This window comes from Hyposmocoma kahamanoa, unplaced genomic scaffold (genome assembly GCF_003589595.1).
Source record: "Hyposmocoma kahamanoa isolate Upper Pololo Valley unplaced genomic scaffold, ASM358959v1 67, whole genome shotgun sequence".
In the NCBI taxonomy this organism is placed as follows: Eukaryota; Metazoa; Arthropoda; class Insecta; order Lepidoptera; family Cosmopterigidae; genus Hyposmocoma; species Hyposmocoma kahamanoa.
In genome coordinates this window covers 5,375,803-5,397,163 of record NW_020653855.1, presented here as the reverse complement: position 1 = coordinate 5,397,163, position 21,361 = coordinate 5,375,803, and the positions used below count along the sequence as shown (strand labels likewise).

The 21,361-nt window shown below is 35.0% G+C and overlaps 1 protein-coding gene across 1 annotated transcript in view; it reads right to left on the bottom strand.

Moving 5' to 3' along the window:
- Nucleotides 1–206: 206 nt before the first annotated feature.
- LOC113232150 overlaps nucleotides 207–21,361 on the bottom strand; it is a 47,207-nt gene continuing 26,052 nt past the window's right edge. Inside the window, exons 19-32 of the mRNA XM_026466787.1 lie at nucleotides 20,313–20,415; nucleotides 18,008–18,208; nucleotides 17,748–17,931; nucleotides 15,234–15,323; nucleotides 13,490–13,597; nucleotides 12,559–12,704; nucleotides 10,908–11,103; nucleotides 8,924–9,091; nucleotides 8,598–8,734; nucleotides 7,429–7,492; nucleotides 6,857–6,970; nucleotides 4,689–4,805; nucleotides 2,842–2,987; nucleotides 207–444 (exon numbers count right to left, since the gene is read on the bottom strand). Coding sequence (XP_026322572.1) covers nucleotides 207–444; nucleotides 2,842–2,987; nucleotides 4,689–4,805; nucleotides 6,857–6,970; nucleotides 7,429–7,492; nucleotides 8,598–8,734; nucleotides 8,924–9,091; nucleotides 10,908–11,103; nucleotides 12,559–12,704; nucleotides 13,490–13,597; nucleotides 15,234–15,323; nucleotides 17,748–17,931; nucleotides 18,008–18,208; nucleotides 20,313–20,415 — 2,012 coding nt within the window. The remainder of the gene's footprint in view (nucleotides 445–2,841; nucleotides 2,988–4,688; nucleotides 4,806–6,856; nucleotides 6,971–7,428; nucleotides 7,493–8,597; nucleotides 8,735–8,923; nucleotides 9,092–10,907; nucleotides 11,104–12,558; nucleotides 12,705–13,489; nucleotides 13,598–15,233; nucleotides 15,324–17,747; nucleotides 17,932–18,007; nucleotides 18,209–20,312; nucleotides 20,416–21,361) is intronic.

The window sequence follows — 21,361 nt, the reverse complement described above, 5'->3', positions numbered from 1 at the left end:
TCTTCTTTCACAATCTATCGATAAAACTGTCGACAACGACTACATGACTATTTCAAAATTTTATGAAAACTGGCAACCCTGCAAATGTCATTTGACTCCGTCTTCAAAAAAGATAGACATTAATTGTGCGTCTTGAAGAACAGTAAGCGTCAAAGTAACGTACGAATTGGTTAAATATACAGGATGTAACGGTTAAGCGAGATTATTCAGTAGATATAGGAGATATCAAAAACCTTTAAACCGACATCGATAGTACACACACCTTCTTCGTCGTCGCTGATAGTAATGCAGTCGTCTTCGTTGCTATCCTTGTCTTTTTTCTCTTTGCTTTCACTTGCTGCGTCCTTCTCTTCTTTTATCTCTTCTTTCTTATCTTCTTTATTCTCGTCTTTCGTGTCTTCTTTCTTGTCATCCTTTTTCTTATCTCTTATTCTTAGGCGTTTACTGAAATAATTTATTTTTAGCTATAAATAACAATAATTGTGTGTATCGACTCTCGATTCAATCAATCGATCTTAATTTTGACAACTTTACACGATGAAGAAAAAAATTGTTTGCGTCATTTAAATCATTTATATATTAGTTGTCTAAATTGTGATAATACCGATTGCCAGTTCACAGTCGGTATGAGGTGTTGAATATATATGACATGTAAATAATCGATTAGAATGATTTTTTTCTGACCGTTCGATCTTTGTATTAATAATTATAACAAACTAGCGGAGTAATTTCACGTAAATAATAATTGAATATCAATTCAATAGAAATTTTAATACAGTGAATAGCGACATAAAGGTAACATAAGGGTTTTACATAAAGGTAAAAGGTAACTGGGTTACGAAATACTTTCATAGATTTTATTATATTAAATATATATATATATATATATTTCAATTTTTTTTCGTGAAATTACTCCACTAGTTTGTACTGCACTTTATTTTGATATAATAAAATATCGAATATAATTTATTCAATTTATATAAAACATAACCTCCGAAACTATAATATCTACGAATATCTTCAAATAACTGTCTCGGTGGCCGAACGGTTACCATGCCGAACTGCCACTCAAGTTCGATTCTCGGGCCGGGGGAAATATTTGTATGGCCTACATTTATTTCGCTCGTGAGTTTGGGTGTAATTTGCGTGTGTCCATGGCACCCGCGACACAGGGTTTCCCTAGTGCCGGGCGATGTTGAGTGTGTGCGTTATTTTTCAATAAATCCAGTATTCTCAGAATAGTAAATCCAAAACCAAATTTGTTCAGGAATTTTAACTCTATTTGCATAAACAGACGCATACAAATTATGACAACAAAAATTCATATATCATTCTTCGTTATAAAACGTAAATTTTGGACAATCAAGCAGAATAAATTTATCAGAGGAATGCACAACCTCTCGCTTCGGGAGTTATGTAGGAAGTAATACATGATGATTAACAAGCACGTGCACTCGCTTCGAGAATTGTGATGACAGTGTTGCTTGACGATGGAACGAACCAACGTAAGAATGGTGGAAGGGAAAGGGGGTAACCTATCACAAAGTCGAAAATTTTTTGTTCGAAATAACGTTTGTTAGAATTTTCATTACACCGAAAACCGAATTATAACGAAACAGTTGTTCTTTCAGGATATGTTGAATGTTTATCACCGACACGATTAGGTTCGGTTAGGTTAGGTTAAGTTTGACCCCGCGGCTCCGGCGCCAGGTGCGCGCAGGAACATCGTGAGGTTTTTAGTTGGTATGCTCTTGGGGATCGACATAGTCCCCAGGAGAGAGTCCCACATATCCCCGCCGTCTCCCAGCGGCGGGGAATGCGTAACGCATTTTCCTCACGATAATAAAAAAAAAAAAAGGTTAGGTTAAGTTAGGTTTAAAAGAAAAAACATTTTCCTCTCAAAATTACTTTCGAGTTATGAAATTTCGACTATGAAACTTCTTTTTTATGCTTTCGCTTAGTCTTGAGATATTAACACTATTTGTTTTTGTAAGTTTTTTTTATAATATCAAGTGACGGGACGAACAAGTCGTGCACCTGATGGTAAGCTACACGCCTGTCAATAACAGTTACAGTGCCACTCAGAGCTTTTAATCGCAAAGATCTGAGAAGCACTACCACTACACCACCCTGAGACATAAGCTGACAAGTCCCATGTGCCTGCAATTTCACCAGCACCCTTACCCTTCAAAACCGGAACACAGTAATGCTGACATTACTGCTCGGCGGCAGAAATAGGTAAGGTTGTACTTTCCTGGACGAACACTTTCACAAGGACTTTCTACTGCTACCAAAAGCGATTTGTATCGTTAAATTAATATTTACACTTTTCTTTTTGTAAATTTCTTTTTACTCTGCAATAATTTATTGTGCATGTAGTGTCGGTCTATAATAGATTGTGCACTTAGATTTAAGTTTTTTGCATCTATGATTCCGATCTTTTATTGATTTAACAATTGTTGACTGACCAAATAAACAAAAAAAATAAGGTGGGATGTCGATGAAGGTATAGTCACTATACACTGTATGTGTATCACTTGTCTGCTTCAATGTGAAAAACAACGTGACAACGTCATTGACTTACAAATAAATGGACGACGGGTCTAATACAAAAACCACGAAAAAAATGTCCCAAGTCAACCTATTCGAAATTTAAATTGTAATGTCATCGCAGTATCGCGCTGTCCGTAGAACAAATGAAGACTAAAGCGGAGTGTCGCGCTCTGTATACGATTTTAGCGCCTTACAAGTGCGGACACTTTTTAGCGCGGACCCGACGTCCATATAATTGTAAGTCAATGGACAACGTGAAAGAAATATTGTGTTACCTAAAAAACTTACTTAAACTCCGTGAGACCAAGTCCAATGAACCCCGGTTCGAAATCGCCATCCTTTTGTTCCTCCTTGTTTTGTTCGTCATCTTCCGAAGACTCCTCCTCCTCCTCAGACGTTTCTGTATTTTTCTTTCCACTCTTTCCACTCTCCTTCTGAAATATATGTTAATAAGTAAGAAGATATTGTCTGCGATATAACCGTGTAACGACGTTAACCGTAAAACTAACTATCACGTACTATCATTATTCCGCGGGTTAAGAGTCTATATTACCACAACTCGAATTCAATTTTTTCCCGTACTAATACGGTTCATTTTGCTTGGTCGATCGGCAGGGATACTGGCTTTATTCCAGAATTTATTTTTCTTATAAACTAAACTTAAGCCATTTGAAAAACATATATCGTATACTATATGTGTGTTCTGTTTAGTTCAGTTGATATAAAAAAAATCATGGATATATCGACTGTGAATTGGCAACCGGTACTATCTCAATTTTGACAACTTTACAGGACGAAAAAAATCATTTATATAATAAGAAAGAAAGAAAGAAAGAAAGAAAGAAACATTTATTCAGTATCCTTAAATTGTATGTACATAAAAATAAATTAAAACTAAAATTACTGATACTGAATGGGCACCGCTCAGCATGTGCCGTGGCTGAGAACAGCCACGTCGCTGGTATTATGCTAGCCCAGGGAGTGCGTCACAGGCGCACTAAACTAATACTACAAAAACATTGACTTATTTAAATTCGCAATTATATGCGTACAATGAATTTATGATGCGACAAAATGTGTGATGCTTAACTATATCTATACCTATTGTTAATTTATTTATAATTTATTTATAATTAATTGATAATATTATGCTATGTATGCAAACACCATTCAACTATCAAACAAACTTAATAATATATAAAAAAAAGAAAAGAAAAGAAAAACTACTTATTTCCTAACTATAAAGATTGCAAAAAGTATAACCGAATTAGGCCACATATACATACAAAATCCACTTATACACAAATGATACATCTAATATTTCTTATGTGTTTTTTTGCAATTCTAATAATAATAAAATTAATAATAATAATAACGCACACACTCAACATAGCCCCGCACTAGGGAAACCCTGTGTCGCGGGTGCCATGCACACATACATAGACAAACACAAATTACACCCAAACTCACGAGAGAAATAAATGTAGGCCATACAAATATTTCTCCCGGCCCGGGAATCGAACCTAGGACCTCTGCGTGGCTGTCCGGCATGGGAACCGTTCGGCCACGGAGGCAGTTATATAGCATCATATATATAGCATCTGGTTAATTAATAATTAATACAAATTACAAAATTTTAAATATTTTTATTAAACTAGATACCATATAAATGACGCAACATTTTGACAACTTTACAAAGTTGTCAAAATTGAGATAGTACCGATTGCCAGTTCACAGTCGATATGTAAAGTACTTATTGAATACAGCAAAGAAAAAAAAAGAATACAGTGGTTTTCTGGTAAAATTTCGAGATAAGTTTGTTGTTTTTGCATCGTAAAAATTTTCAGGAATCGTGTTACCATAATCAATATTTATCCTGAATTTTATTATATATTTTTTCCAAAGTGATTTGATTCAACACTTTCGCTGTTATGCGGAATCAACCAAAGCCATTTGAGGTTGTATCGACTCTTATGGCCACACAATAAACTAATTATTGTTCCACTGAAAAAGTTTTCATTTCCAAACCGCCAAAATTATTGACGATTTCTCCGTAAATGGCCTTCCAGAGTATCCCCCGTCGTATATAATAAAGAGATTAAAAGGTTTGGTACATTTGGTGCCAATATGCTGACCTTGTCAAGTTCCTTGTCCGTGTCAGGGATATCCTCTTCAAAGCCCTCTTTCATCTGTTCCACGACTTCAATATAGTCCAATTCTGCTAAGTATTCATCACCTTCGTTTAGACCGTCCTGAAAGAAATAGAAACAATTTTGGTCCGTGTGATATTAAAATTAAAAAATATTGTCTCATATTTTGTTTGTAGTATGTATATACAAATATTATGGGTGAAGTGAAGGAGTAGGCAGCGCCTTCTGGCCTGACCTTTACATTTTCTTCTCCATTAATGATACAGGTGAACAAACAACGCAATCAAAGTCAAAGTGAAATAATCTTTATTTCATAGGTAAGTAAATTACATTTAACATCGTCATACTGATTACACTCTACTGCTCATTCGTAAGGTAGATACCCCTGAGGAATATGAGTAAGAAACTCTAGGGGTTGCTCTTTCTAAATATACATTTGAATAGATTTATCATTACAATATTTAATTTAAACATCTTAGATCGAGAATACCTGTAAGAGCGAAACGGGTCAGTACAAAGGATTTTTGTCATCCAAGTACGCAGAAGTTGTATAATAACCTTTAGTATAAAGTTTTTCACAATAGTTTTAAACCTCGTAAATGGCAAATTTTGAATATCAATCGGAATCTTATTATAGAAGCGTACGTTGCCCCTTAAATGAATTTGAATATGGCCCAACCTCTATGTATCACCCGCTTTACCGATATAAACCAATAGATGGCGTCAGTTACGCAGTGAGTCACGAGTACTGTTGTGTAATTTTCCGGAAAATTCCAAATAGGGGAATTTTTTCCGGAAAATTTCCTCAAAAATAGGAAATTGTATATTTTGTAGGCTCTACGTTTAGAAATATCTTTTGTAATTTTAGACAGGTGTCAACGTCATAATAATATGTGGAAAATAGGCGGAAAAATATTGGAAAAATATTCAGAAAAATATTTTTTTTTTAATGGGATATTTTCCATGACCTAACACTACTAGCAAGCTACAAGCCACTTAATTTAGGTTGTAAATACTCGAAGTTTGGCAACACCTATCAATCAGGCGCGTCGGCATCGTTTCATGCGAAAAAGGTACATTCGTTCTAATTTCGAACATTGTCAGATTAATTTTTAGACATATTTATTTTGCCAAAGTCTTTCGTTCTTCATTAAAATAATATTACTAAAGGGTTTTTGAAGACGGACTAAAATGACATTCACAGGGTTGCCAGCTGTTTTCATAAAATTTGAAATAGTCATGTAGTGTTATCGAGTTCTTAGGTTTTCGCGATTGTTACACATAGGAAATGAAACTGTTTTTCCGGATTTAAATCGCGTATATTTGTTTTTTCAAACAAACCGACGTTTCGGACCGTCGCGTGAACAAGTCTGCAGTCTCCGAGCATGTCATGGATAAACCTACACATTCAATGAAGTTTGACAAACTCCAGGTCCTTGCAAAAGAAATCCGTTATCTACCCAGGATGCTACGAGAGGCCATTGAAATTAAAAAACATCCTAATTTCAACAGGGAAGATGGTTTCTCCGTACCACCAGTTTGGAATCCAGTATTTCCTCTAAAGAAAAATCTCAAACAGACATAAGACTGCAGTACTAGTTAATATGTTTTAATGTATTCTAATTTCTATTATTAATTAATAAAAAATTGAACTTAAGAAAAATTCATTCAATAAAATAATTTGTAAAACTTAATGTAGCGTAAATTGGAATGTTTTCTTTGTAAAATTAAAAATAAGGTATTTAATTAATAACTATTGTAACTATAGTGAAAAAATAGGGTGGTTTGCATCAATATTAGACACTCATTTGCATCAATATTAGACTGTACCACCTCAGTCAACCGTGACCATGGGATCTGTAAAGGGCCCGAAATGTCGGTTTGTTTGAAAAAAGAAATATACGCGATTTAAATTCGGAAAAACAGTTTCATTTCCTACATGTAGTTGTTGTCGGCAGTTTTATCGATAGACTGTGAAAAAATGTAAAACTTTCCCAAAATGGCTGAATTGTGAATGTTACAAGGTTCTAATGATTACTAACTGCGTTACTGCCTCCTTCAATCTTATTTTGACAGTTGGCCTACTAATATCGAAAACAATATTTATTGATATGCATTTTAACAAGAACAAGTTTAACAAAACAATTGCTTACCAGGTTAGCTGTAGCGTCCGTGAGTAGATTTCCTGCGTATACGCACAGGAATGATCCTTTAGGTACATCGTTCAGCGCACGAATACCCCAGCCGCGATTGAGCGTTTTGAATACCTGGTGAAATAAGTTAATATCATAATAATATGTTAATATGACCATGATCCAGCCACATACTTCTCACAGTTGAGCATGAGTGGGCTGTGTATTGATGATACAAAATGTGCACTATCAAACTAAACACATTTCTGAATCACGGTAACGAAATTAAACTTAGATTACTCAATTGGTCCAACCGAGAATCAAACGTGGGGCCTCATGTGGCACTGTTGGGTCTTCCAATAAAACTTCCAATCATTCACTAATAGTCACACTAATTTTCACGAGTTAAATCCATGGTTATGTACACAACCAATTTCTAAACGACACCACAATGTAAAAACAAGAGACAGTCAGATGAAACAAACTGTATTTTTCAGCAAAAAAGTTCCATTTTCAAATGTTGTAATTACTTTTTAAACATTGTTTACGTAAGTGGCCAGTTCCGGAAACTTATAGTGCGCCCTATGTATTACCTGTAGTTTTAACTGCAAGGGATGTTGAGCCACTCGGTTTAAGCACGTCGACTTGCACTTACATCTATAATGAGAAAGTTAATAATATTATTGTGTCTCTTCCAGTGTAATAGTAATAATAGTCTCTGAGCCGTCAGATGTTAGTTGAAAACCGAAAAGACTGAATATCAACCACCGTGCTGTCTGTTTCTTGCCTACGGATTGGAAAGTGAAAAAAAATGAAATGGATTTTCTTCCATTTTTAGATCCTTAATTTGATACTCTGCAGTGGAGGCAATTGTGCAAAATAGCTGCGCTTGTGTTGAATTTCTTTTTTCTTTCATTCCCTTTCTTCGGGTGAAAAACGAAGAATCACCGAAAAATAAATACAGTAGAAGTGGTTAGTTTGTGTGGCATGTGTGCCAACAGAACGCCAAGTTCCACATACTTAAGTACAGTTCGCCATTTTCACTTTGTAAGTTCTGGTCGTGTCAATTATCTCGCGCAAAACTTCGAAAATCGTAGAAAATGCCTTATTTTGCTACTCTGGGAGAGCAAAATGATTGTCGCACTTGTAATACTTTATTATTATGATGGCGTTTCATACCATAGTTCTTCAATTTTCTGTTTATCGTAATATCTTTTTTGTTGTAAGAAACGAAAGTAAACCTGCATTATGGTCGCTTCTTACTAAGTAAACATCTCGAAATCGTCGTCGTTCAGCTATTGACCGCTAGATGGCAACACATTGATTGAAATTTTAATATAAAATGAAAACGTCGTAACTTGCAAAAATTGGTATTGATGGTATTGAACTTTTAACGATATAATTTAAACCTTGTTTGCCCATCAGTACAGCGTTTATTTCTTTTTAAATTAGAAACTACGAACAATCTTTATCAAAAATCACAGTGTTGCAAATTATGAATGTGAGGCTTCCATTGTTTTTTCTTCCGTGCGAAGAATCAATAATCCGCGAGGATGCCTTGTAAAAAGGCGAAACATGCGTCGGGTACATTTTCAGTGGTAGTATCTGTGACTGTAGTTACAATATTATGCGGCGGGAAAATGAGAATATTACCTCCATGAAAAAAAAAATTCAGCACAAGCTGACCTTATGCGACTATCCGTCAGGCGAACCTATAGTTAATACTTCCCAGTAACTTATTAATAAAATAACTTAAACTAACCTGGAGTTACATTCATATATTCCAGACGGCAATGGCTCTGGTAATCTCTTGTATACATAGCCCACTTTTCGTACATCCAGGCCAATTGTTCTAGCGCCTTCTAGAGTCATCTTCCAACAGGCGCACTTCGATTTATCCTATACAGATTGTAACAATTGTATTATTTTTTTAACCGACTTCAAAAAAAAGGAGTTCTAAGTGACACTGCAACTGGTTATGGACAGGCGTGTCGCTTACCACCAGATGGACGACTAGTTCGTCCCGTCACTTGGTATTATAAAATACAATATTATTTATAGAAAAAATAAAATATTGTGTGTTCCTACCTCACAATCGTCAGTGCAATCGCATCCGCAGAGGAATTCCGGATCGATGTTAAGCGGGACTCCAGCAGTGGGAGTCCGCTCTGTGTTGTATGAACAAAATTCAGGCAAGGAGTCATCGTAGTAGTTGACACAAGGGACTGGTACGTTCTCTTTGCCATGGGATAAGTCCTGAAACAATCAACAACACTATGAACATATAGCGAAGCGATCTTGAGGCGTGGTCATAGATGGAGAAAGACCACACTCCATACAACTGTAGCAACTTATTAACCTACTACTACTTTTAAATTTTTTAATTGAATTGATATTCAATTATTTTTTATGTAAAATTACTCCACTAGTTTGTTATAATTGTCATCTCTAGCCTGGCTGGTAGCTGTAAACTGGGTGACGAAATACTTTCATAGATGGCGCTATGGCTAAAAAGTCGTTGTAAAACCAAATACAAAAACATGACAATAAGCACATGGAAAAAATTCGTGAGGTCCGCTGGTTCGTTTCGTGGCTTAGTTGGTGTAGCGTCTGGCACGCTATGCTAGAAGACGTCGGTTCGAATCCGGGCGGATCGAAGGATTTTTTCTGAGTGTACGATCTTTGTTTGTTGATAATTGCTACTTTTAATTTAAATTTAAATATCCTGACTCTTCCTTGTATGTATGTGAACGAAATCTGTAAGTTTGTCAAGCAACATCCACATCTATTAAAAAAACCATAGAAATAAACCCACGCGCGAAAAGAAACCCAAATAGACTTGTTGTAGAGCACGTACCTAAGACCACTCTGTACTAAAAAAGTCAAAAGTCCAAATTACACATGTGTTTAAATTTATAATAAACTACCAAGTGTAATAAAAAAACTGAGATACACATATGTCAGGAGCGCAGTTGTCACCGTAATGATTTGGCAGAATAGTTTTCAAACAAATTAAATAATCTATCTACCCGCCAATAAACTGTTACCAGTTTGGCGGGAGATAGACTATTGTATAATGTTTACTTTTTGAAAACTAAATAAATTTAAAAGAAAATGACATTTCGTCTCTATTTCTGGTTATTTAGAAAAATAATTTTGCATTAGTATAAAAGACTATGACGCGCTTTTTATAATTCTTGACATTTAATTTGTAAAAATTGTGAATTGTAACTTTCTTATTTATTATATGGTGTTCAATCAGGATTTTATCATTAGATTCATCATAATTTTTATATATTTAGTCTCAAATTGTTGCTACCGTGACGTTCCTTACTATGGTTCACTATTTCAAAAGTAGTATTTTCTATGTGGAATATCCTAAATAAATAAAAAGCCATTTTTAGAAGTCTACACAAAATTTGTGGTTAAATTATTCATTAGATGAACCTGTCCAGCTATACTCACATATCATGGCTTCAAAATACCGGTGATGTCCCGAAAACTTAAAAAAATATTATTTCGGAAGTTATGTGGAGTTGGTGTTTGTTTTTTCTTTCGTGGAATTAGTCTTTATGTACAACTAGGTTTTAACGCAAGTTGCAAATCCAACTTGCATATTATAATAAAGCCAGAAAAAAATAAAGTAAAAAATAACTATTTAAATGGCGATTTACCAGCCTATATGTGCCAGCGTGGCCAAAAAACGTTTGAAATATCAAGTAAGGCCTTTCAAAAAACAATCTAAAGAATTACTTAGCTGCAACGATTTGACTAGAATTTTATTTTTTTTAAATACCAAATACCATAAACTTTGGTCGAGGTTTCAACCAAAACTATTGTAGTGAGACTCATGCAATCGGAATGAAACGTTTTCTCTGATTCTTTTGTTAACAGGGACATGTCCCATTTTAGGGGTAAAAAAAACACTGTGCAGCGAGGTAACCGTGCGGCTACAGAGGCAGTAATGCTTCAATAATTTAACTAAAAATGAATATCTTGCCTTTAAATTTTTTATTGAATTGACATTCAATTATTTTTTGTGAAATTACTCCACTAGTTTGTCATTAATTACCTTTTTTCCGACAATGCACTTGTTAAGGACGAACTCGGCGAGGCAATGTGTGGAGGGGGTGAAGTCGAACAAGTCGACCCCCATTTCGGAGTTGATGTAGCGCAGGTAGCGGTGGAGCTCCTGCATGTTGCGCAAGCGACGGCCGCAGGGCGCGCGGTACATCACTTCCTTGTAGCCACGCATGCGGGTTATTTGCCTACGGGTTTTGAAAAAGATACTTTCATTTATTTCTTTGTAATACACAGGTTGTACATTTAGAATTTCCAGAATTTAGAAAGAGACGGGACATGACGTCGTGCGTCTAGCGGTAAGCGACACGCCTGTCTATAATATGTAGTTGCAGTACTACTTAGTGTTTTAAATTGTAAAGATTTGAAGGCCACTGCCCCCGTCATACTGAGGACGCGTACCTTTAATATCGTGACGACATATAGTCGTGTAGTCTAAAGTGTTGTGACTTGTATATTTAAATGAAGTTGTTCACAAATAGAACAACACAAATAACTGTCGTTTACGACTTTTTTAACGTTACTACGTCAGACTATCGCGACAATGGGAAGAGCTAGCACGACAGTCGTCAGACGATAAATAAAACGTCATGATAAATAAATAACGCACACACTCAACATAGCCCCGCACTAGGGAAACCCTGTGTCGCGGGTGCCATGGACACACACATAGACAACCACAAATTGCACCCAAACTCACGAGAGAAATAAATGTAAGCCATACAAACATTTCTCCCGGCCCGGGAATCGAACCTGGGACCTCTGCGTGGCAGTCCGGCATGGTAACCGTTCGGCCACAGAGGCAGTTATAAATGTGACGACAGATAATCACAGCTTCAAACGTTTCTATCGCGACAAGGCGGCTGCCGTGGACCGATAAATTGTCGTTACGATTTAGTGGGAACAGCTAGACACGACAGTCGTTCCACGATAAAATAAACGTCGACGACACAGTCACGACAGATAGTTGTGATATGGTAACAGGCTAGACGCGACAGTCGTCCAATTATAAATAAAACGTTACGAAGTAATGGGACGCGCCCTGAGACACAAATTGACAAGTCCCGTGTGCTTGTAATTTCACTAGCACTCACCCTTCAAAACCAGAACGCAGTAATCTCACATTACTGCTTAGCGACAGAAATAAGAATGGTGCAGTACTTTCGTGGACAATCTCTTTCAAAAGGAGCTGTATACGTTTTTACAATAAGATTCCGGAGCATATATTAAGATCATCATTTCCTAAGTTTAAAACTTACGTTAAAAGTACTTTAATTGAAAAATCATATTACAAAATTGCAGAGTTATACAAAGACGTAATGAAAGACAACATGAGTCTAGATTCCACACAATTATGATTCAAATTGTATTCCATATTTAAGTTTATTTGAAAAGAGCAGTCCCTAGAGATTGTTTCTCGTTCTTTTCAGGGAAGTAAGCGTAGTGAACGAGCAGAAGCTTAAAAAATGACGTTTTCAAGCATAAAAATTTTACCTATGCTATAAATGACTATTTAACTTTGACTTTCACTTGCTTTATTGTTACTAACTCTCAAAAATGCAAAATGCAAAAAAGAGATCGAGACTCCAAAAACCTTAATTAGAACTGTAGCAAGAAAATGGCTTGAAATGTATGTAGCTTACCTCTCCCATCCACTAAGAAGCGGTTTAGCCAACGGGTTGTAAGTTCTAAGATCGCCGAGTGCCAGTACATCAGTTCTCTTGCACTTGGGACTGCAAGTGTGTGGCACCATCTTGTGCGGTTTGACGGCGTTCTTTGGCGTGTAATACTGGAAGCGATGGTAATTAATTTATGACTATTTTATAATTAAAACACGATCTCGTAACATGGCATTTCTATCGTTAAAACTAATAAATTACAGATGGCATTGATATTGTTTTTTCTTGCTCAGTGTTAACGTAATAAACTGTTTTGTAGCTATAGTTAATTAATACAAAGTTCGAACAAAAAGAAAAATCCCGTCGATCTGACATAGAGTATATATTAATATGATTATTCTAGATATTACATGTCGTATTATATAGAATATACAAATTTCAAATATTTCAGTAAATTTACAAAAACAAAGTACAAGCAAAATTATGATAAATGACTGACAGTATTGTTATTGAAATCGATCTTTTCTTTGTGTATCAAAATTTTTCAGTGTTGTCGTTCAAACCATCGTTGCTACGAATTGTTAAAATTTTGACAGTGCTGTTGTTGAAACCACTATTTCTCTTAATTATCTGTCAAAAAGTTGAAGTTTAAACTACCGTCTTTAAATTGTTGATAGTACCGTTATTGAAACTTCTGTATCTAGTATCTGTCTAAACGTTGACAATATTGCCGTTTAAATTGTGGCGACAAAAAATATTGGCGAACCGGAAATATAGAATATCCACTTTCGCCTTAGACCGCCATCGGTAATTGAAACATTTATTCCTAATATATTTAACATTGAAAATTTGTTCTACCTACGACTTAAAAAATGAAACGAATGGCAGCGAAATTCTTTTACCCCGAAGACCTAGGGGGTGTACAATTGAGTCGCTTTGGATATAAAATACTTACAACCACTCTGCTGGTGACGTTGTCGAGGTTCCCTGGCTGCGGCTGCGGCGCCGGCTGGCTGGCCGGGGTCGTGGACTTCTTCGCCACGGCACGCTGACGCCTGATCTCCTGCACCACACATCACAAAACATTGTAACACCACGAAACAAATACATATCATAGCGTGCACTACTATGACGAGATCTACGGCACGGCCATTTTGCTGCTAGTAACGACATGGTCCACCAGTCGTCGCTACCAACAAAAACCTGGAATTATTCCTTCCTAATCCGTGGCTGAACCGTTACCATGCTGAGCTGCCACGCAGAGGTCCCGGGAGCGAGTCCCGGGCCGGGAGAAATATTTGGCATGCCATACATTTATTTCTCGTGATTTTGTCGATTAAAAAAATAATAATAATAAAAATAAGGTGATAAATCATTTACATTTATTTGATAAAGGGTATATTGCCATATCCCTTGATAAAGGGTATATCGCCACGACGTATATTGTATGGATAGAAATTAGGAATTTTTTGGAATTATTGGTATTACTATAGTGTGTCTTTTTTCAAGACTGAGTAAAATCACATTTGCAGGGTTGTCAGTTTCATAAAATTTTAAATAGTCATGTAGTTTTTGTCGACAGATTTATCGGTAGATTGTGAAAGATGGTAAAATTTTGCCCAAAATGTCTGGATTGGGAATGTTACGACGTTCCAATGATTACTAATTGTGTTATTGCCTTCTTTATTCTTATTTTGACATTGGACTACTAGTATCAAAACCAATTTTTATCCATATTCATTTTAATAAGGACAGCCGGATTGGATTATCTATATCTAATTAAAATGAAAAACTTTAAAATATCGACCCCCTCCTACGTAAAGTATCGTATGTCCAAATTGCCAAGTTTACAGGGGAGCGTTTTAAAGTTCTGAATTTCTGAATGAATGAAAAGTTCTGAATGAAAGAACATAGATCATCTAACCGATATCTAGGATTTTATAATACTCTATGTGAGTAACGAGATTTGCTGAATAAAACTGAGAAATGCTAAAGTCACGTATTGTGCTCATTTCAGTGAATTTAGAACTTTAAAATGCTTCCCTGTAAACTTGGCAATTTCGACATACGTTACTTTACGTAGGAGGCGTCGAATATGGAGACTTTAATATATCGACTGTGAATTATGTCTATTAAAAATGCAGTCTTCACTTTGCATGTCGACTGTGAACTGGCAACCGGTACTGTCTCAATGTTAACAACTTTAGACTATGAAGAAAAAAATTGTTTGCGTCATTTACATAGCATCTAATTGATTAAATAAAAATATGTAGTTTTTAAATATTTTTATTACACATGCACTACGTATTTTTATTTAATAAACCAGATGCTATAAATGACGCAAACAATTTTTTTCTTCATCGTGTAAAGTTGTCAAAATTGAGATAGTACCGGTTGCCAGTTCACAGTCGATATGCAAAGTGAAGACTGCATTTTTAATAGACATAATTCTAAATATAGTGTATGAATGATGTTACAAAAATTGACAATTCAAATAAACCTATGTCCAGCATTTGTCGTTGCCGGGTCTGATTCAAATGAAACGAGTTCGGTTATTTATTTCATAAGCGTAACCAATATCCAGTCGATAGTCGATAGAATATACTAGCTGCGTATAAACGCGCAGCACTTTTGCGCAATGTACTGTCATATTATTCCATATTTAAAAAAAAGATTATAAGTATAGACAAAAATGTTACCTCTTGTTGAGCTTTGTTCTCCGCTTCAGCTATCACCTTGGCGGCTTCCTGTTCGTCTGACCTTGTATATTCTACGTATGGCATGTTAGGCTGGGAACAAAGATAAAATAGTCAGGATTGTTAACTTGTAAAAATATCGTAAGAACGCCTATCGTACGAAAGTCTACCAGTGAGTCGGTCAGCTGTGACCACGGGACCTGTAAAAGGACCTTTTTATGTATATTATAGGGGATAATATTATTTGATTCTCAAAGATATAATTGATCTATTGTAATGTGCACTTTTTTATATAAACCATTGACCTACCAACAGATGGACGTTGGGTTCGCGCTAAAAAGTAGATGCGGACTATAGGGTGTTAAAATCGCATACAGAGGTTGTCAATCATGCAGTACTATATAATAATAACATGTAAAAATTACAGTCAATAATAATAATAAGTAATTAATTTTGCAGTAAAGTGTAGAAACAGGATTTTGTATCATATTTTCACTAAACAAATATATTGTGTTGTATAGTATTTAAATTATATATAAATGAATCGTAAATAAAAATTACAAAAGGAAACAAAATAATAAAATAGCTAACTGTCCTTTTTCTACACATTGCATGAGCAAAAGATGGAAAGGGACCCATTACGTCAATTTCAAAAAGTTTATATAAAACTTCTTGGTCACTTTCAATTATTGTTCGAATCACAAGCGATTGAAATATTTAGAACAAAGAAACCGTAGAGTTGCTTTGATTTTAATCTTATTTTTAAAATGATTTTTTATTAAACGTTAGCAATAACTAACAAAATATTGTTGTACTCGTTTTACGACTTGGGATTACCTATCAGAAGTCAGAAAATACATTTGCCCGAAACAACGTTAGCTCGAATTTTCATAATGTCAAATGTATTTTTTTAGGAATATTACAAAACAAAAGCTAATTTTGGCTTTGTGCGAAGCATCAAAATTACTTGAAAGCGTAACGGTTTTGTTATAAATCGGTTTTCAGAATTACAGATATTTGAGTTTACGTTTAGATTTGTACAAAATTCGACATAATAATATATTTATATATATAATAATAATTAATATTTACAATGAAGGCTGCTCCATCACTCTTGTGTTCGAGTAATTTTCAGTCGAAGCTAAATATGGTTCATTTTGTTAAGTTTCCAGTAGATGCAGAATACGGTGTTTTTGGGGCGCTTAAATTGTTGCAAGCAAAATTAGGCAGTACTGCAATGACATTACAATTTAAATTAAATGTTTTAGTTTTTTTTATGTTTCGTTACATGTCACTACGTTTGTATAGATTAACTTCGGCCATTTTTTTTCCTGTTTTTATATTACACCCGACGTCCAAATGAACGATTTTTTTAATGTTTGATGTAATATATAAATTGTTCCGTCTATATTAGTTGATCTACGGATAAATTATAAATAAACTGCATTCAAGGTAACACTATTATTATGTTTAAGCATACTAAATTAATATGTGGTATTCAAAAATAATATTTGATCCTCTTTATTTACTATTGGTCTCTTCTTTTAACGATTGATGACATTTATAACCAGTGTATCTTTTGATATTGATCTCCTAATAAATCGTGGTTGCTTGATTGCGCCCTCCATTCAGTAGGTTAAGTTAGTATATGAAAAGCAGAAGCTAGTTCGCTTGCCTTTCCGAACATGTTATCAGGTCAAATTATATTATAATTAAGACAATATTAGTATACAAATATAATCAACACTTACTCAGTTTTAAAAACAAGTATCAAAATTTTATCAATAAAATAATTTGTAAAACGTAACGTAGCGTAAATTGGAATGTTTCTTAGTAAAATTAAAAATAAGGTATTTAATTAAAAGCTTTTGTAAGTATAGTGAAAAAATATGGAAACATAACTGGTTGATGACTGTATCACCTCAGTCAACCGTGACCATGGGACCTGTAAAGGGCCCAAAACGTCGGTTTGTTTGAAAAAACAAATATACGCGATTTAATTCCGGAAAAATAGTTTCATATCCAATGTGTAACAATCGCGAAACCCGTACTCGATATCAAAATTTTATTTCTAATGCTCAATTGTCTTAGTTTTGAGGACCAAAATAAAACAATCGAAGTTAATTTATATCAATCAAACATTTTTTGCTAAGCTCAGAGCAGATTAAAATATGGAACGATTTAATTTGTTTTATGTCTCAGAGAAAAAGGATCAATCGTTAAAAAAGATGTCCGTTTAGATTTTTTGCCTGCTGCTTTTGCAAATTTAAAATGATCATTTAAATTACTAAACTTTTAAACATATAATAAGTTCCATGTTTAAAAGTAAACAGAACAGAAAATAAATAATATATATATATAATACATAGTGTTTTGTTTACTTTAAAGCATGGAATTTATTATATATACATTAATATTAAAAGTAAAAAAATGCTACTTTGTCGCTTACAAGAGCTTACGTGTGAGGTATCAAGATATATTTGCTATTACGCAAAGTCTACTAACAGTACGACGTACCTTATTCTGCAGTCTGTTTCTGGGCATAGGTCTAGCGCGGTGTCTCTCAGCGGCCTGTAGCTCGAGGTACAACGGCGCGAGGCGAGTAGAGCCGCGGTATATCCATTCTCTTCGCCCATCTGTCTCGAATAACACTTTCACGAGGGACGCGTCCACTTCCAGTACGCGGCAGGACCACCATTTACCTAAATTTTTTTTTTTTTATATCAAGTGTGTTATATAACCCTGTATATACTATCTTAAAAAAATATTAATTATTACCATTCCATTCAGCTTTCAAACTTTGCCCAGTATGTAGCCGCACCATCGGCCTCTCGGGATACGCGAGTAAATACTCCTTGACGAATTCCCGTGAGAATGGATGGACCTCCTCCCAAACAAGAGGGCAGGACTCTGACACTAATCGGGTATCCACATGGTGTACGTATTGGGCGTAGCCGTCGTCGAAGAAGACTAGATACCTGGAAAGAAATTAAATACAGATTGTACGTACTAATTTTCGTGTCAAATTGGTACAAAGATTGGCTTCGCGGACAATCAATACAGCAACGCTCTCTAAAATTTGACAGATAATTAGCAGAAACAGTGGTTTTAACGGCAATGCTTTCAAAAGTTTGACAGAAACAGTGGCGTCACCAGAAACGTTGTCATAATTTTGACAGGCAATTAGTAGGAACAGTGGTTTCAACGGCAATGCTTTCAAAAGTTTGACATAAACAGTGGCTTCACCGGAAACGCTGTGAAAATTTTGACACAATTAGTAGATACAGTGGCTTTAGCGGTAATGCGAAAGTTGCACAAATAATTATTCTTTAAACGCTTACACCCTGAAAGACAAAATATCCATGTGACCGGGCTGTCTTTTGCCGTCAAAGGCAAATAGTCTTTATTTCACAGGTAAGCAAATTACCCATTTGAAATCGTCATACTCATTAAACTCTACTGTTCATTCGTAAGGCAGATTCCCCTGAGAAAAATGAGCAAGAAAGGGGTTGCTCTTTGTAAACATACATTTGAATAAAATATTTCATTTAAACATCTTAGATCGAGACTATCTGCAAGAGCTAAATGGGTCACTACTGTAGACTAAGCATTATGATTTGTATTAGTGCTGGCTGAATGAAAATAGGTTTGCAATGGTAATTATATATAAAAAAATAGTATTGTAAAAAAAGTATATCTTGATTGTTCTAGAAGAAGAAACTTCGATCTGAATACATTTAGTAGTTTTATTTATGTTTATTTTCCTCGTTTCTCATTGAAATGTGCCTCTCGCTACGCTAACCCACGGCTACGACCCTTACACTACCACAGATTTTTGTCATTCAAGTACGCAGAAGCTGTATAATAAATAATTATCGTTATACTCCGTCCAACCATCTATTTAATTTTTGACAGCTCGAATTCTAATCAATTAGTGATGTCCTAATGCGATTTCCATTCGATTTTTTTAATAACAATCCATTTTATTTATGAAGAACTTAAAATCGTGAATGTGAGCGGGTTCAAAAAAGAAGATATTGTTTGATTGGGATAGTGATGCCGCGTTTGACAATTTATGTACTCAAGAATGAATAATTATGCTCTGGCCACACAGAGGCGGCCATGGAAGTGTGATAGGGTTCATATGAACTCGTACATTACAAAAACTCCCGCGACCGGAACGCTTCCGCGGCCGCCTCTGTTTGGCCTGAGCATTAATGTTAATAAGGATTCAAGTGATGATTCTCGTTCATATGGCTAAGAATCCGAAGATTCATTATAATAAACAATAAAAATTTATTATAATTTATTTAATTTCATTGTAATTTATTAGACAGGTACCAAAATTTATCAACTTGAATAATCTTCGATACATAATCTGTTGGCTCGATAAACATCGGAGCTAAAGAGCACGTTGCTTCACCAAAATTAAAAAATAAGAGTCCAAAGTATTGCATTTTTTTGCTATGATTGTATGTAACTACGGAACTTCGGAAGCATGCATATGTTTAAAGTTAAATAAATAGTTGGACGGAGTATAGCCTTAGTAATTACTTAGGTAATTGGAGATTTCTTTAATATTGTCCGAGGTACATATTCTAGCCTTACCTGTATTTATTATTTATTGATAAAAAGATCAAACAACCACAAAGGTAAATTCCATCGATCCGGTTGGACTCGAACTAGCAACTTTTTCGCCAAACCGGGGCTATCGCTCTCAAAACTGAGCTACAATACGAGTCAGCAAACCTTACAAATTTATCTACGTGCTTGTATCAATAATAACAACAAACCAGTGGAGTATTTTCACAAAAAAAATATAATACCAAGTGAAGGGATGAGCATGTCGTGCAAGGATCTCAGGGGCACTGCCACTGCCCCCGTCACCCTGAGCATTGTAATGCTGACATTACTGCTTGGTGGCAGAAATATAGCAGTAAGATGGCAGCACTTCCCTGGATGAACACTTTCACAAGGAGGCTCTACTGCGATTTGTATTATTTGTTCCATATATGAATATCATGGTATTACTACACAAAACTTGTTTACACAAATAATAATATTCAATAAAACAAATCTTACCTGTATTTATTAACAGGGTTGGGCATTTCCGCCACGACGCCAGAGTAGAATGCTTCCCGTAGCACCGTGTTCTTGTCCTTAAACAGAGCTATTACGCGAGTGCCTGAAGAGAAAATTAATTCATGAATAAAAAACAATAAATGTTATATTTAAACAAAATAAAATCCGTAAAAGGAAAGACACTTATTAACATTGACTTATAATAGACTTACAATTGACTTATAATGACTTATAATATAATAACCTGCATATATAAGAAATAATGTGTATTTGTTGTATATTTATTTATAATCAGTGGATTATTATTAATAATAATAATAGCGCACACACTCAACATAGCCCCGCACTAGGGAAACCCTGTGTCGCGGGTGTCATGGACACTTTCTGTTGAATAAAAGGCTAAGAAATGTTAAAATATTGGTTTTTATTATATAGAAATAAATGCTCGTTACACTTGTAAAATTTTTGGAAGAGCGAGTAAAATGGCCACCGGTGTTGACTACAACAAAAATTACCGGTATTGCTATAATGAGACTAAACTACTAACTAAACTTTTACGTTCTGTACTGAACACACACATAGACAACGACAAATTACACTCAAACTCACGAGAGAAATAAAAGTAGGCCATACAAATATTTCTTTCGGCCCGGGAATCAAACCTGGGACCTCTGCGTTACAATCCGGCATGGTAACAGTCCGGCCACAGAGGCAGTTAAGCAATTGCAGTATCGGTTGCTATTTTCCGTACTGTAGTACATGATGGAATAAATCGATACCTCCAATTTACATAAGTCAACTGAATTTTTGGATCTGTTCTGTTTTTATTTTGTTTTTTGTTTATTTTTTATCACAATATTCGTTTTTGTTTTTCTTTGTTTTTTTTTCACAAAATTCGGGGAGCATAATATTAGTAAGTAAATATGACTATAAAAATAATAGAATATGACCAATAAATATCGAATATAGTACAGTATAATTCCACATAAATTACAACATCAAGCTTTTGAAAAAGACTATCGGCTGATATCGGGTTCGTCATCGTTGTC